General features: G+C 33.2%; 3 protein-coding genes across 3 annotated transcripts; 2 read left to right on the forward strand and 1 right to left on the reverse strand.

The window, feature by feature from the left end:
* Positions 1 to 269: 269 nt before the first annotated feature.
* On the reverse strand, positions 270 to 1013 carry LOC122583508 (uncharacterized mitochondrial protein AtMg00310-like). Its single transcript, XM_043755904.1, has one exon. The coding sequence runs from the start codon at positions 1011 to 1013 to the stop codon at positions 270 to 272; it is 744 nt and encodes a 247-aa protein (XP_043611839.1).
* A 7485-nt stretch (positions 1014 to 8498) lies between these two features.
* Positions 8499 to 9830, forward strand: LOC122583509. The gene has a single exon (XM_043755905.1). The coding sequence runs from the start codon at positions 8499 to 8501 to the stop codon at positions 9828 to 9830; it is 1332 nt and encodes a 443-aa protein (XP_043611840.1).
* Positions 9831 to 15766: 5936 nt separating this feature from the next.
* LOC122582287 lies at positions 15767 to 17031 on the forward strand. The gene is made up of 2 exons (XM_043754656.1): positions 15767 to 16283; positions 16697 to 17031. Exons 1-2 carry the CDS (start codon positions 15818 to 15820, stop codon positions 16774 to 16776), a joined length of 546 nt encoding a protein of 181 aa, XP_043610591.1. The 5' UTR covers positions 15767 to 15817; the 3' UTR covers positions 16777 to 17031.
* Positions 17032 to 17084: the final 53 nt, after the last annotated feature.

Consider the following 17084-nt stretch of genomic DNA (forward strand, 5'->3'; position numbering starts at 1 on the left):
TAGATTAAAGATTCAAGAATCTGTCGAACTTGAGCGTTACATCGACGAGCCTTAATCCACAAGAGCACGTTGTTAGGATCGTCTTCAGGTATATCCATTTGAACCCACTCGTTGAGCCTCTTTCGGGTCTCACGTATAATACCACAATCCACAAAGATACGAGATATGTCATCTATTCCAAAGTTACATAACATACACCGAAAAGAATTCACATCCACACCTCTTCCGAACAAGTTAACATTAGTAGGGATACCCTTGCATGCCAATCTCTATATAAAAACATTAATCTTTTTCGGCACCCATTTATTCCAAAGATTAGAATTAACAGAATGATCAAGGCATTTATTATCAATGTACTTACGGATTTGGGAGATAGAGAATTCAGATTTTTCTTCAAAACTCCAAGACCATGTGTCATCTTCATGAGTTAATGTACTGGGCAGAATGCTCAGCAAGTTAGTAAGCTGCTTCTTTTCGTGTCCATCCCTGAGATCGCGTCTCCATTTCCATGTCCATGAAGTATCTGAACGTCTCTCGTGAATCAAGCAATCCTTAACAGTATCTATGGCAAATAAACGTTTAAACCGGGAAGCTAAATGTTGACTGCTACACCATGTGTCTATCCAAAATCTAGTTAACTTCCCATTGCCGACTTTCCTACTTATGACATCCCTTGGTAAAATAGCCTTCTGATGAATGTGATTCGCGACCAGCATTATGTTTTTCCATGTACCTTTCGATTTCGCAGACATGTTGTAGAAGCAATCTCCACCATGAATATCAGAAATTACTCGAACCCAAAGACTATCAGTCTTCTTCAAACCTCGCCATCCCCACTTATATAAAAGTGCAAAGTTCATGGCTTCTAAGCTTCCAATTCCAATGCCGCCACTTTCCTTACTCGCAAGAAACGAGTCCCACTTAACCCAATGAATTTTTCTCTTATTAGTGGACCCGCCCCAAAAGAATGAAGACCTCAAAGCTTCCAATTTATTTCTAACAGTTTTTGGCATATGAAAGATAGACAGAAAATAATTACCAATGGAACCCAGAGCCGAAGAAACGAGTAAATTTTCCGCCAATGGACATTAGATTTGCTTTCCACCCCGTGAGACGTTTCTGAAACTTTGAAATAATCGGTTCCCAAGTAGAGGCCCTCTTCGGGCTAGCGCTAATGGGTATACCGAGGTATTTAAAAGGAAGACTCTCCACTTTGCAACCAATCGAGCTGGCCAAATTTTCAACACACTCCTTATTCAAACCGACACCAATAATGGAAGATTTTTCAAAGTTTATCTTAAGCCCAGAAATAAGGCTGGCAATTTTGACACGGAACTTGTTAACACGACACGACACGACCTGTTCTTAACAGGTTTCGTGTTTGACCTTAACAGGTTTCGTGTCTTAACAGGTGCGGACCTGTTAAGACCTGTTAAGATTCGTGTCTTAACAGATCCGGACCTGTTAGGACCTGTTAAGACATATTAAGATTATACATATATATAAAATACCAAGAATTGATATTATGATTTGATATATGATTTTTATAAGGTAAGATATTTATGAACTTTTGTAATTTAAGGATTATTGTCGCTATAAAATAGTTGAGATTTGTAAAAGTTTTTGTATCCTTAAGTTTTTTTTTCCAATATTAGTCAAGAATTCTATAAAATACATGTTAATAGGTTCCTTAACAGGTATTAACAGGTGCACCTGTTAATTTTCGTGTCGTGTTCATGTTTGAAAAAAATGACACGATTAGTTAACAGGTCGTGTTCGTGTTTGACCTTAACAGGTTCGTGTCTTAACAGGTCCGTGTCTTAACAGGTTTCGTGTGACCTGTTATGCCAGCCTTACCCAGAAATAGCATAAAAAAATCTCAAGGCATTAGACATATTAGTCACGTTGTTCTCTGACCATTCACCCACGACCATAACATCATCCGCATAAAAGAGATGAGACAATCGCATAAAAATCTTGGCACTCTCGAACCGACCATTCTTGACAAGGTTATCAATAGCAATATGTAAACCTTCCATAGCAATAATAAACAAAAATGGTGCCATAGGATCACCTTGTCGAAGGCCGCGCTCAATAGAAAATTCCTCGATAGGACTACTGTTAATCAACTCTGAAGCTCTAGCAGAACTAAGGCATGCTTTAATCCAAGATATTATACTTTTTGGTTTTCCATCACCAATTTACACTTAAAATAATTAATTTATACTTTTTGATTTTCCATCAACAATTTTCAATTTCACTCAATTTAAAAATAATTAATTTACACTTTTCGGTTTTATTGCTAATCTATAATATAACTCACGTACGAAAAAAAAAAAGAAGCTACGATCAACTACAAAAGGGTTTTTCTTTTTATATACTTTGCACATAATTAATCAATATTATTATTTAACATTGAATTCTTATGTTATTGTTAGTATTATTTCTTTTAATTTAATTTGTTGTCCATTATAGGTTCGTTATGACTTATCCTACAACAACAAAAAATATGACCACATTAGTTCATTTTGAAGATCTTAAGCCAACATATGTTAACCATCATTTACGACTTCGTGTTGTGCATGTATGAACTGTTTCAGAGTGGAACAACCCGAAGAAAATCAAAACGTTCGAGATGGTCTTTGTTGATGAATTGGTATGTATTTTTCAAATTATATAGTTTACACTTTTATAATATAAAAAACTGTAAACTTTTTATTTAACTAAAGTTAAAAAAAAAAAAGGGTAAACTGGAAATCAATATTTATATGGAGTTAATTTTCGTATGTTTCTTCTTTTGGTTAATTTGTGATATATGACTTAACTAATCTAAATATTATATATTAAATTTTGTATTTGTAACCTATATTAACTATTAGGATTTATGATTATATCTTTCTATAACCTTTTAGATATAAAGTCTAAATTTGCTATGAGTAGGTTTCTAATTTTTTTAATATATTGATTTTGATTATTTTGATTCTGTTTTGAAAGTAGCTCATTAATGGTGCATACTTAAGATTTACGATTATATCTTTTTATAAGCTTTTAGATAAAAAAAAAAGACAAATTTTTCTATGAGTAAGATTCTGATTATTTTAATATATCGACTATAATTATTTTGAATTTCTTTTGAAAGTAGCTCATTAATGGTGTAGATTTTTAGCCGCTGTTATTCTATCATAGAAAAATGTTACACATTAAGATGGTGTTGAATGTTTTAGTATGATTGATGTGACTAATTTATACCCATTACCCACATCCTTATTGGCCTATTTCTTATGTGTGTTAAGTATATTTTGTATGCATTTGGCGCGTTTATAGTGTTTGTTAGTGTTTACAGGCTCTAAATAGGTAACGCGTTTATTTGGTGCATTTTCGGAAGATTTATTGGCCTAGAAGTTGAGTTGAATTGTCAAGAGTTGATTTAAGTGGAAAAGATGGCGAGTTAAGCAAGTTTCAAGGTCGTAAAAAGATGTTTGTATACATGTTTATGACTGCGCCGCAGTGGGACGAACTTTGTTCACTGCGCCGCAGTCTATATCTACGGCCTCGAGGAGAAATTACCCCACTGCGCCGCAGTGGGGGTTGCAAAGGACGACTGCGCCGCCGTCGTTGGAAGAAGGATTTGAGACGTGGAAATATACTGCGCCGCAGTGGGTGTCACACAAACCACTGCGCCGTAGTCATTAGGAAGTCAAAGTCAAATCTTACTCGCTGCGCCGCAGTGAGGGAAGGCACAACCCCACTGCGCCGCAGTGAGTACACGGGAAAAGGGTGCCTGAAGTTGTTTTCTGCATCAGATTTTGGAGGGTATATAAGCAAAAACCCTAGGTCGAATGGAGAGGATCAAAAATCTTTCTAGGAGCTGTTCTACAAGGGTTCTTCAATCTCCAATCAAGATAATTTCTTAGGCGGATTCGTTGAAGATTCACGGGCACCCATCTAAATCGTATCTACTTACTGTCTTGCAATTTATTTTTCATCAAACGATTGGTACATCATGTTTCTCTTCTATTTTAATTATTATTGTGGATTGATCATGAGTGGCTAAACGTTTAATCATCCACCTTGATGAAACGAGACGGATAATGTGATTGCAATATTTTTAATTCAAAAGACTTTATTTAGGTATCGTTGTTCTGTGATCTTGATGATTTTAATTCTTTTTATTAATTAATATTGATACTGGTTGCATATAATTCTTCGTAAGTGGTACCAGTTGAATGTGTATGTGATTTTAAATGGTTACTTGTCTATGAGTAATTATCACTAGTTCATGGTATGATAGTGAATATCATTTTAAGAAAAGATTAATTTTGTCAACGTGATTGATATCGGTTGGTGGTACCATGTTATTGTCACATAGGTTCAATTGATAATTTGATAGTCAATAAAACTAATTGTTGGAAGAATTGTCTTTGTTTTGGTGGTACCGGCTTGGGTAATTTAACTAGCAATAGGTGATTTGGTATTTTGTTCACGGTTGGTGGTACCACGTGAGCACTTTAATCTTGTCACGATTATCCTTAAACTCTAGAGAATTTGTTCTTAATTAAATGCAATCACATTTGAAGTCGAGGGAAGTCAAGGTGGATGACTTTTAATTATATTGTCTGAAGTTCTTTTTAATTTCATGCAATTTGTCTTGCAAATCAATTTTTACTTTTATTGTCAAAAAGGATTTTCGAAGTAATACCCGTTTTTCAAACCATTACACAAAGCAACTAGTCATTTCCAAACCCTGAGAACGAACTCGGACTTATCTCTTAACTATATTACAAACGATCGGGTCCACTGCCCGTGAGTGCGTAGTAGTGAGTTTTTAGGTAGTTTTAGTTTTAAAAATTTAAAGCTCGATTTTGCACATCAATGATTATTTAGCATGGTAAAACAATTCATCATTTTAGTTTGTATATGACAGATATACTTTGGATCTTATGAAAAGCATGAAACCAATTTTAAATAATATATTTAGATAAAACCCTTTGATCCACGTTATGTTTAGGATTTAACACAACAAGGGACGACTTTGTAAGGTTTTTGGCTCAACTCCTTCTTTGATCAAGAATTTGTTTCCTTATCTTTCTTGCATTAGCCGATAAAATCATTTGATCAACGTTTGGAATGTCCTTGGTTGGGTTTCTTTTTATATCCAGAATAATTTTCCTGTAAGATTCTGTATGCAAAGATGTTTATTCGATTCTTATGGTTAATTTGTTTGGGGTTTATTTTTTAGAATTGGATTAAACACATAGAAACACACTAAGAAAACTTACCAATTTTTTCCTTTTTTTTTGCTATTTACAGGGCACTACCATACGTGGCTCGTCAATGGCGAATGAGTGGAAATTTTAGGAGTATTTTGACCGATTGAGTGACTATTCAGCTAGCAAATTTCCAAGTTGATTTCAGTATCTGTTTAACATATTTGAATTCCAATTTTTTAACTTTGATTAATATATTTTGAGACTGTCCGTCCATTAGACGGGCCTGAACACTAGTTAATATATACAAAGCATGTGGCCACCTCCCCCCTCACAGACCACTGTAGCTTTCACTGTAGCCGCTACAGTGATTGCTACAGTAACTCTTTTTTTTTTTCTTTGTTTCTTTTTTGTTTTTTTTAAATGGTTTTCAATTTTGTTTACCACTTAAATTTTTAATGGTTTTAGCTTTTAAGATTATTGGTATGTTGTTTAGACATTTGTTCTTTGTGTTTTTGTTTGATTTTTTCCTTAAACTTTTATCGGTTTTAGTATTTAAGATTTATATTATATTTTTTAACTGGTTTTTATTTTCATGCATTTTAATGGTTTCTACCTTTTAAATTTATGCTATATTTTGTTGCTACGTTATAGTTTTTAATCTGGTTTTCTTTTCCTTTTTCTTTTTTTTTTTTATTTTTAATTTTCCTCATTTTTTTTATTTTACGTATTTTTCTGTCTCCCGGTGTTCCCAGGCAACACCGAGGTTAAAATTTCTTGTTTTACTATATATCCGTGACTTATTGAAGGTTTTTAAGTTATTTCATAGTTCTTTCATACAAATGAAAAAAAATGATTTTATAGATTTTCGACTTATATAAAAAAAATGCCTGGTAACATTGTGCAGGCAAATCATTCCTTGTTTAATCTTATAGATAAATTTAAGTTTAATCAACAAAAATAATCGATTTAGATAATATTATTTGTAATTGCAATATTTATTCCTACCCGATACAAGTTACTATCAAAGTCTAGGAGTGAACTCCAATATGTGGGAAAAAGTAGTGGTCGATGGTTCACCAAACTACTGAGTGGCTTTGTTGTTGCTTTGGTGTATACATAATTAGCCAATATGGTGATTAGGCCACGTGATTCGTGGCCCCATATGGACCTCACCTTGCCGTTGTCATATATCTTCACCATGTGGTATATAATTTCAGGGTTGATAGTGGTCAATTGTCTTAGAACCTTTTGTTTGGTTTGATATTATATGGCATCATTTATTTTCCTTTCTAAATATGATCCTTATAGATCGAGAATTTATACTCCAAGTTGTTGGGTTCTTTAGAAACAAGTATTTGTTTGATTGTATAAATAATTTGAACTAACACACAAGTGTGACAGTTAATTAATTAAAAATATATGAAAATGCATTAAACTATAATTCAAAATCTATAGTGCGTATATCGAGTATCGAGCTTCAAATAAATTTATTGTATGTACGTAACTTTCAAATTCTACCATTTCATGAATACGACCATTCAAAATCATCTAAACGGATGACGTGGTTACCTGGTACAGATGTGACATTCCATATGGGCACCATATATATAATCGGATGCATAAAATACATAATTTAAAAGTTGTATACACACAATAAACATGTTTGAAGTCTATACATATATGTTGATCTCATTCTTCTACATATAGACTTATGAAAATTAGGCTTATATCTAACTATATCTATATCTATATGGTGATTTCCATCCTATTACCTTATATTATAAAGCAAATAAGGTTTCAACTTTCAATTTCAACAATGTACACATGATAATGCATGATGTACAATACGTCAATGCCCCACAACTTTCATCTTTCAACTCTTATTTTCATATCTCTCTCTCTCTTCAAATCTAAACAACTCATTTTCCTAAAATTCCATGTTCTTTCATTAGAGATGTCATTCGATATACTTTCAACGAATTTTTAAATCCGATGGCGGAGTCCGTACGGCTAAGGCATTTGGCTATCACACTCTATGACATATCACCTCCTATAACATATCACACATATGACCTATCACCTCACCATCTCACCGCCGCAACATACGGTTACTTTCTCTCGTATGTCATTAATAAGCATTGGACCACATCAATGATGATGATTGATGTATAATCATGTGGATTATATCCAAGCATTGAAAATATATGGGTCCGTTAGATCACCCACAATATGTTAAAAGACAGGCCTAGTCGTATATATGTTGAAGTGACATTCGATAACCATATAAGAGCAAATGAAAATATCTAATACATAATGCCTTTAACTCTTTTGGCAAAAATTATCACCCATTTGGGAAAAATTTTATGTAATAAAACATAATTATGCGCGATGTTACTTTGGGTTCACGCAGGAGTACTACGAGAGAGGCATATGGGACCACTTGTTTCATATATACGTATTATACGAGTAGTAGTGTACTTCTATAGTTCTACCCATGTAATTATACTCTTATCTAATTTGTGCGTGAAATTAATGATGAATTGTCATCATATAATTAAGTGTGTTATCATGTGAAAAAAATGTTATGCTCCTATAATGATGTGTGTTATTTACTGTATGGGTATATGGTAGACTACTAGACTAATACGATCCTGCAAGTATTTGAATTCAACAAGTGAGTGATTGCAAAACAATGAAAACTATAGTCTTTCACTCTCTTGTAATTAATACTTGTTTAGGATTTGTAAGTAATTACTGAGTTACTCTATTATTTTGAAGGGAAAATGATTCGTACTGCAGAATTTACCTAAGCTTAGGTACTGTCACATTAAAAAAAGTTACATATTTAACCTTTGAATTTAATAAACATACATAACCCCCCCTGAATTTTACATAAACTCCCCCTGAATTTTACATAATCACCCCCTGCTTTACTTAAGATAGGTACTGCATGCTTTACCTAACCTTTCCCCTATTTTGAAACATACTAAAATGGAAAGTTAGACAATAAGGTCGGTGCTTATAGCACCGTCCTCCTTGCGTCCCAAACGAAGAAGACGCCGACGACTTATAAGCATTGATCGTCCAAGCGGCCGCGTCTTTGGGTTTGTTCTTCACGCAGAAGTCGGAGGACGATCGGAGTGGGACCACCAGCCGTTTGAAATTTTTTTTTTTTTTTTCTTATTTAAACATCAACCTTATTCTCATTTTAACACACAATTTCATTTCAAACAAACCTCTCATTTCATTTTAACACACAAACATTTCATTTCAAACACCACCCAAATTATGTCTACTTCATCATCCGCAAGTGAAGAATACAATTTTCTTACCAACACCGTTACGCAAATGAACACGCTATTTAATCCAGAGATCGCAAGCGTCGCTTTTGAGCTTTGTAACGAAGAAGAGTCAAACGATAACACGTCTAGTTCGCGTGTTCCTAGAACCAGAAGGGTTTTATCACGAGATCATACTGGATCCGCGGTACGTTTATGGAATGATTACTTTTCCGATGCACCAACGTTCTCGGCCGATTATTTCCGACGAAGATTTCGAATGCGCAAACATATGTTTATCCGCATATGCCAAGCTATACATAGCTTTAGCGCCATCGAACCCCTACCCAAACACTTTCAGGTTTTTCAAAAAAATCAAACCGATTGCACTGGTAGGCATGGTTTCAACATTTTCCAAAAATGTACTTCCGCCATACGTCAACTGGCGTATGGTGCTAATCCTGACCAACTAGATGAGTATTTGCATATGGGTCGTGCAACTTCAATGGAATGTTTAAATAACTTTTGTAAGTGTGTTTATTATTTATATCATAATGAGTACTTGAGAAAGCCGATAAGTGAAGATGTCCAACGTTTGGTAAGCAAGCATGAACAGGTACATGGTTTTCCTGGTATGCTTGGTAGTATTGATTGTATGCATTGGGGTTGGAGAAACTGTCCAGTGGCTTGGCAAGGGCAGTACACACGAGGCGACAAAGGACATCCAACGATCATGCTTGAAGCAGTAGCTTCGTATGATTTGTGGATTTGGCATGCTTCCTTTGGCCCCGCAGGTTCGAACAACGACATCAACATGCTTAATGAATCAGATTTGTTCAAAGATAGGGCTCCTGCACTCCAATATACTGTTAACGGTGAAGAGTTTACCAAGGGATATTATCTAGCTGACGGTATTTATCCGGAATGGGCGACACTAGTCAAGTCTTTTAAATGCCCGATGGATTCAAAGAGTGGAAAGTTCAAGCGTTATCAAGAGGCTGCAAGAAAGGATGTCAAACGAGCTTTCGGGGTGCTTCAAGGTCGTTGGGCAATCCTTAAACATAATGCCCGCCCGTTTTCGGTGAACAAAATAAAACGTATTATGTATGCTTGTGTTATTCTACACAACATGATTGTTCAAGACAACGGTAACGCAATATCCGACTTTGAGGAAGATTATTTGTCCGATCCAACTAATGTGCCAACACGTACGTGGGATGAAAGGGTTGCAACGCAAATGCGGGCCTTCGGGGAGTTACGTGATAGAAGGACGCACCATCGACTTCGCACTGCTCTAGTGGAACATGTTTGGAACCTCCCGGAGAATTACCGTCAACGTTGATGATGTTTTATTAATGTTTTTATTATGTCTAGGATCGTAACTTTTTTAAATAAATGTTGTAATGTGTTTTTTTTAATTGTGTTTTTTAAATAAATGTTGTAATGTATTTTTAATTGTATTTTAATAAAAACAGACTTTTATTCATAATTTAAAAACACTACAACTTATTAAAGAGAAACATACAACAAGATAATTCATATAACACATTATTAAAAAACAAACTTATTTCTTCATCTCATAGACTGCTCTGGCATTTGGGAGGAACTCGTTGAAGATGTCAACCGCATTAGCAAGTTGTTCAATAGCAAGTTGAATTTTGTCGCACTTCCCCTGCAAATAAGTGAAGTATTGACACTCAAGCTCAGTACAATGCCCAGTTTGTATATAACGGATTTGTTCTTGACACCATATCTTTTTGGCTACCAGTTTTAGACCAATTTCAACAAGATCCCCTTTGAACATTTCGTGGTCGAGGATATCAGCCATGATACTGTCATTCACTTGATCGACACTCATTGGTGGTTTATGGTTACATGATCGACAGACATTTGATGACGAAGCCATTTAAGATGTATAAGAGTTTGAGAGTTGATAAGAAATATCTGATAAGGAGCCAATATTTATAGCTGAACAAAAAGACGCTCCTCCAACGTTCAAAATTTAAAATATTTACACAATTAGTCCCTCCAACGTTCGAATTTAAATCATTTACGGTTTTAGTCCTTCAAACGGCCAAAAATTCAAAAACAATTACACTTTCAGTCCCTGAATGGCTGGTTGGATTGCCAGGCTATAAATACCAACCCATAGCACAATTCAGTTGCATCCTCAGACCCATTTTCATTATTGTACAAACTCACTCACTCTTTCTAACCAAATGGCGTCCTCATCATCAAACAAGAATGTTCATCGACCTCGTCTGACCGAAGAACAGATGAAAACACGAATCATGGCTGATGTCAAAGAGGATACCCTCCTTCAAACTGAACTCTCTAACCAAATGGGTTACCTACGGAGGAAAAGGCGACAATGCGAGCATGAGCTTGAGGCATTACAAGCACCAGGTCGTAAGGTCTCGAAGCACGAAGAGACATATTCTATGTTTTTGCAGGATGAAATCAAGAAGATAAAAAGGGTGGTCGATGACGTTTTTAACGCTGGTCACACGTTGGGTGACCAGTGCACCTGGGCCGAATCGTATCACGACAACTGCATGGAAGGCAAAAGTACTTGGGAAGTTAAATGTCCGCAACACGACAAGTGGTGGGCAAACGAAACCGCTTACCGTGGCTTAAGGAAAATGTCAATCAAAGATGATGAAGATGAATAGTAATTTTAATGATTATGTATTTCGTTATTTTTAATCAAGTACTATGTTTTTTTATATTTTGTGTTGTCTTTTATTTTTAAGTAATGTAATTTGTGTGTTATTAATAAAATGTGTTTATTATTATATTTTAATGGTGTTTTGTTAATTAAATAAATGACAAAAGAATTGACGATGTGGCGAAGAAGTTCTGAAGAAGTTGTCCTTATAAACATTGAGTGTCTTGAGGAGAGTCCTGGATTATGTGATGCTGATGTGGCACTGAAGAAGTTCCAAGAAGTTGTGTGCTATAAGCCCAGGCCTAACTTCGAGATAGAAAGAGTAATAGTTATTAATCATATATAGTTTTAGACTCATCTTAGTATGATTTGAAGTTGAATTACATCATATCATAAACGTAACTGTTTTTTATTTATAATGTGAAAAGTCTAACACGTTTTGACTTTTTGTTTAAACTATAATTAAATTATGCAAGAAGCTTAATTGAATTCACTATGATAATTGTCGATGTTAATGGCAAAAACAAGAAATCATATGCATCTTCTTTTTCCTCTAACATAATAATCAAATCAAGTTAAATTATATGGAGTAATTAACTAATTGTTTATCTTAGTTTTAGACGCGCTTTTCACATATCAATATGCTTATACGGGTTCATGTGAGCTATTTCATGCAAATATATGTCCATGTAAGCTAACTTATGTTGAGTTTTGTCAAATCACGAATACCACATAGTTTTACTTGTACACTTGTGTGTCCATGTAGGCATAAAAGAAAATTCATTAAAATAATAATATTTCCAAAGTTATAAACTGCATTTCAGACTCCTTTTTGGGTATGTTTACATTTTAGGTTCCTTTATTGAGTTACTTTTTCTGCAATTTTCCCTTAAAAATTATTTGTCTTCATATTTTCATTCTGCTTTTTTTTTCCAAACATTTAGTCGGTATTCAACATTAAGAAAACTCACTATATAATGGTGAAGCCTTGCACGTAATTTAGACAACAAGATATTGACCATCGGCCATTACAAGTATTCGAAAGAAAAAACTCCAAGACTTGTTATCCTAAAGATCAAATTTAAAACCTTAAATAAAACCTAAGATATCTTCTACCCGTTTGACTAACTAGTCATCATTGGCTATTTATATTATGCTACCGAAAGAAATTTGGTGCACATTTTCCACTATATTGCTCGTAAATATGAACGTTGAAATTATACACACATTTCTTATTGTCATCATTAGCCAATCAACATCGCTACAGCTGTTCAGTGCCACACCTCGTCTTCATCTTTCTTTCTTTTTTCTTTTCATCTCTTTATTTTATTTTATTTTAATTTTCACGCTACCAATTCTTTTTTTATATAACGCACAATTGCTCATCCATATGTTTTCAATAACCTTCTAAACAAACTAAACGAACACAAAATAGGACTTAACTATTGATTGTTATTTAACTACGTTTCACAAACATATACTCGTATAATGTAAAATTGTATCTATGTTCGTTCATTATGTCTATGAACAAATATAAACGAATGTACCAGGCTCAACCACAAATTAAATAATATATGTATAAAATATATGAAATATGAAATGTTTAAGAAAACCTAAATGTCATATGGCTATAAAATATATGAACAAACTATTGGTTGTTCCTAAACAAATTATCAAACTTTTACAAACATAAATGAATAAACAAAAATCATGTTCGTTCATCTAACCAATAAATTGCCTGTTTTAATTTCTTTGTAAACTAGTTTTTAGGCATGTCGACGGATAGTCTCAAAATATATATATTAAAAGGAAATTTCGAAATAAATATAATTATCTATTTAATTAGTAAATAAAAAATATAAAAAATCTAGAATAAAGGAAATAACTTTGTAGTAATTAGGAGAGAGTTTTAGACCTAAAAAGAGCTTTAAGGGGTGTCAAGTATACCCCAAATCTCCTGTTTTAGTTATAGGACTAGTCTTCAGACCCGTTCGATAGACGGATAGTCTCAATGTATATATATATATATATACATATATAAAAAGGGTAATGGAGGGAGCCATAGCCCTGGTACCACAATTGGATACCCATCGACTCACTCCGTATGAGTCATATGATGCCGGTACAATACATCTATCCTAATCTCCACATGATCTGGGCACCCCGAAGGATCGAACCCGTGTATTTAAACATCACATGTGAATCTAGGCTTCATTGGTAACGGGTACCTTAAATGAACTATTTTTTTACGCCAAGCGGGGATCGAACTTGAGACTTTAAGGTCATCAAGTGATTGCCTTACCAGTAGGCTAACTCCTTGTTGGTATATATATATATATATATATGGAAGTGAGTATGGGGTTGTCCCCCATCTAAGCTTAGATGGGAAACCCCTCACATTTGGTTTTTATAATCATAAAAATCAATGGGGGCCATGTATTTATTTAAAATTCAAGTAAATATTAAAATATTTGTATGTGAGGGGTTTCTCATCTAAGCTTAGATGGAGAACAACCCCACACTCACTTTTTCAATATATATATATATATATATATTAAAAGAGTAGTTAACCAAGCTTTATAAAGCCCTCTTCAAAGCTAAACCTATGTTAAATTATTGTCACGTAGGAATTTATATATATATATATATATACATATCAAAGGTAAATATCGAGATAATAAATAAAAAAAGGGGTGAAAAATAACAAAACATGGAAAAAAAAACAAATTTAAAAAATAAACTCTTTTGTAGCAAAAAGAATAACATACAAAAGTGATGAAAAAAATCAATAACATAACAAGTTAATATCAAATAATAAACATACACGAACAAAATATCAAAAATAAAATTAAAGTGGTATAAAAAAATGTATGTTTTTTTTTTGTTGAGAAATTTACTGAACTTGATTTGTTTATAAAAAAAAAAAAGAAAGGAGAAGATTAATTTAAATGAAAATAATTAATAAAAATTTAAGTTGTGTATATAATAAGTTATTGGGATCGTTTTAAGGATATTATATATTTTTAAAATTTTAAAAGATTTGTTTTAATAGATTAAGATTAATGATAAAGTTTTAAATATAATTATCTATTTAATAGGTAAATAAAAAATAAAAAGAAATTTTGAAAAAAGAAGAAGATAACTTTAGAGTAATTAAGAGAAAGTTTAAGAATAAAAAAGAGTGCGCTTTAAAAGATGCCAAATGTACATCTACCTTTTCTTTTAGTTATCAAATAGATTTGTGCACGTTTAAGAACTTTCAAGAACGCTATGTTGAACTTCGGATTTGTACAATCATGGTTTTCATAACATAGCACAACCACATAATACTATTTTTCAGGACGTTACATATTTGTTAGAAAAACCTGAACACTAATATATACTTGATTGTAGTAATAATTAGATGATTGTTAAGTTACTTAAATGATTAGTAATTTTCTAGTACGTCATCTATTTGGTTTTTCAGTTCTCATTATTTTACAAAAACAATAAGTTTATACAATGATTACACATGTGAAAATATACTTTTCACATATATAAGTCGTATTTTTTGATACGTCTAAAACTCACCCTTGCATATATACAGGGAAACATATTGGCATATAATTAAGTTCTTTTTAGTTAGATTTTTAAAAAGAGTAATGATGGATCCTCATAATATATTAACTTAATTATTCCTCAAACTAAATTCGAAGCGAGTAGAGACCTACATATACATTGACTGGTTTAATTATGAATTGTTTAAACAATGTGACATAGTGAATTGTTTAAACAATGTGACATACTAATAATTTTAATATAAAATATTACTCGTGCTATTCCAGCGTATCTAAACAAAGACTTTTGAAGCCAACACTACATTCACACTTCGCAACTTTGAGTCTTTAGAGAATAGGGATAAGAGTGAGGCGGGTATTATTTGGGATCTTAATTTTTGATTTCTATACTCTATCCTCATTCCCAATTGTAATTTTCATCCTTGTTTCCATCCCCCATCAGAAAAATAAATTACATCCTCATACTCGCCGTAAGGTATCGAGGATCCCATCGAGTAACCGAGAATTTTATTTTTTGTGAATAAATAAATTCATAAAAGTAAAAAATAGCTAAGAAAATGTATAGTTTGATTTTTTGTTGTATAAAGTATGAATATAGTTTTATATACAAACTAATATTTATGTTAAATAATATAAAAAGTTTTAAATAAAGTAGTTATGAATTTAGAGTGATTAACAAATAAAAAAAAAATACTTAATGTGATTATATTAAATATATATAGTTTTTCCAAGTTCGGGTATAGTAATCAGGGATTTATGGTTTCTCATCCCAGTCCTCAATCTCATTGGGGAATGAAATTACATCCTCATACCCGTCTCTATCCCAGGTCAACTCGAAAATTTCCCGGTCAAATCAGGTTTAGGTATCAAATTTTCCATTAGATACGGGTATTTTTGTCATCCGACAGTACACCCTTTCAACTCTTCCACACATTATCTAGAAGTATCTAAACCCCAAGAGGGCCTTTTCGTAACTTCACAGCACAACATATACATAGCTTACACATTATACCAAACTAACATCTTCATCATCTTTATAAACCACACCATCTTTCAAAACATTACACACACACACACACACAAAAAAAAAAAAAAACACCAAAAATGGTAACCACAATACCTGATATCAATAACAAATCAAGATCAAAACTTTCCAAAACCCCATTTCAAGATTCACAAAACCCACATCAAAACACACCAAATCTTGAAAAATCAGGATGTGGGTATGTCAAGATTGATGATTCTTGGCAAACCCCACAAAGCAATAAGAAAAAAAACCAAGTTTTCCTTGAAGGATATGTTCATGAGACAAATGATGAACAAGATTTAGTGAGAGCTAAAAGTTTGACTGATGATGATCTTGAAGAATTAAAGGGGTGTTTGGATTTAGGATTTGGGTTTAGTTATGATGAGATTCCTGAGCTTTGTAATACTTTGCCTGCTTTGGAATTGTGTTATTCTATGAGTCAAAAGTATCTTGATAACCATCAAAAGTCGCCGAAAAGTGAGTCATCGTCGCCGCCGGCGAGTGGTGGTGGCGGGAAAGCTAATTGGAAGATTTCTAGTCCTGGTGAGTGTCTTGAAGAAATAAAGTTGGAATTTTTATTTGTTTCTTTGCATTACTAAAAACGATTGGATATCATTTCTCAAAACGGGTAGTGATATTCTTACAACAAAATTTAACCATATACTACAAACATACAAATTTTTATGCACAGGATATAACTTGCATGATGCAGATTTTGTTATATATAGCTAAAATTTGTTTTCCCAAAACATAATGTTAGAAATCTAAGTCATGACTCATGATTTTGCCTTTTTTTTGTTGATCACTTTATGACTATGTTAAGTCATGGGTCATAAAGCATATACCTAAGATATATGGTTTGTTGGCTGAAAGCTGTAAAGGAATGCTTTTAGTAGTCTTTTCTTAGATGAAAGTGAAGCTAAAGTTGACTTATAATTTTGTATCAATATGTGCAGGTGATGATCCTGAAGATGTGAAAGCCAGACTAAAATTTTGGGCACAAGCAGTTGCTTGCACAGTCAAATTATGCAGCTGAAATGAACCCATACCAAAAGGTTAATATGTATCTAATATTGGGGTTGACCATTAACAACACATTTGAGAGTATGAGGTTGAGATTATGGCATCTAATGAATGGATTATCGAAGTGATTAAACCTGGTCTCGTGAAGGAGTTTTGAGGAATTTGTTCTTGAGGAGTTGTAAATTTTTGTAATCAAGACTCTGGAAGTAAATGGATGATGTACATGATTCTCTCTTGTATATTTAATAAATAAAATTGCATTTTGTAATTGTTACATGAGCTAAATATTGACAGAGGTTACATAATTTGATTTTAGCCAAT

Source organism: Erigeron canadensis, chromosome 9 (genome assembly GCF_010389155.1).
Source record: "Erigeron canadensis isolate Cc75 chromosome 9, C_canadensis_v1, whole genome shotgun sequence".
Taxonomy (NCBI): Eukaryota; Viridiplantae; Streptophyta; class Magnoliopsida; order Asterales; family Asteraceae; genus Erigeron; species Erigeron canadensis.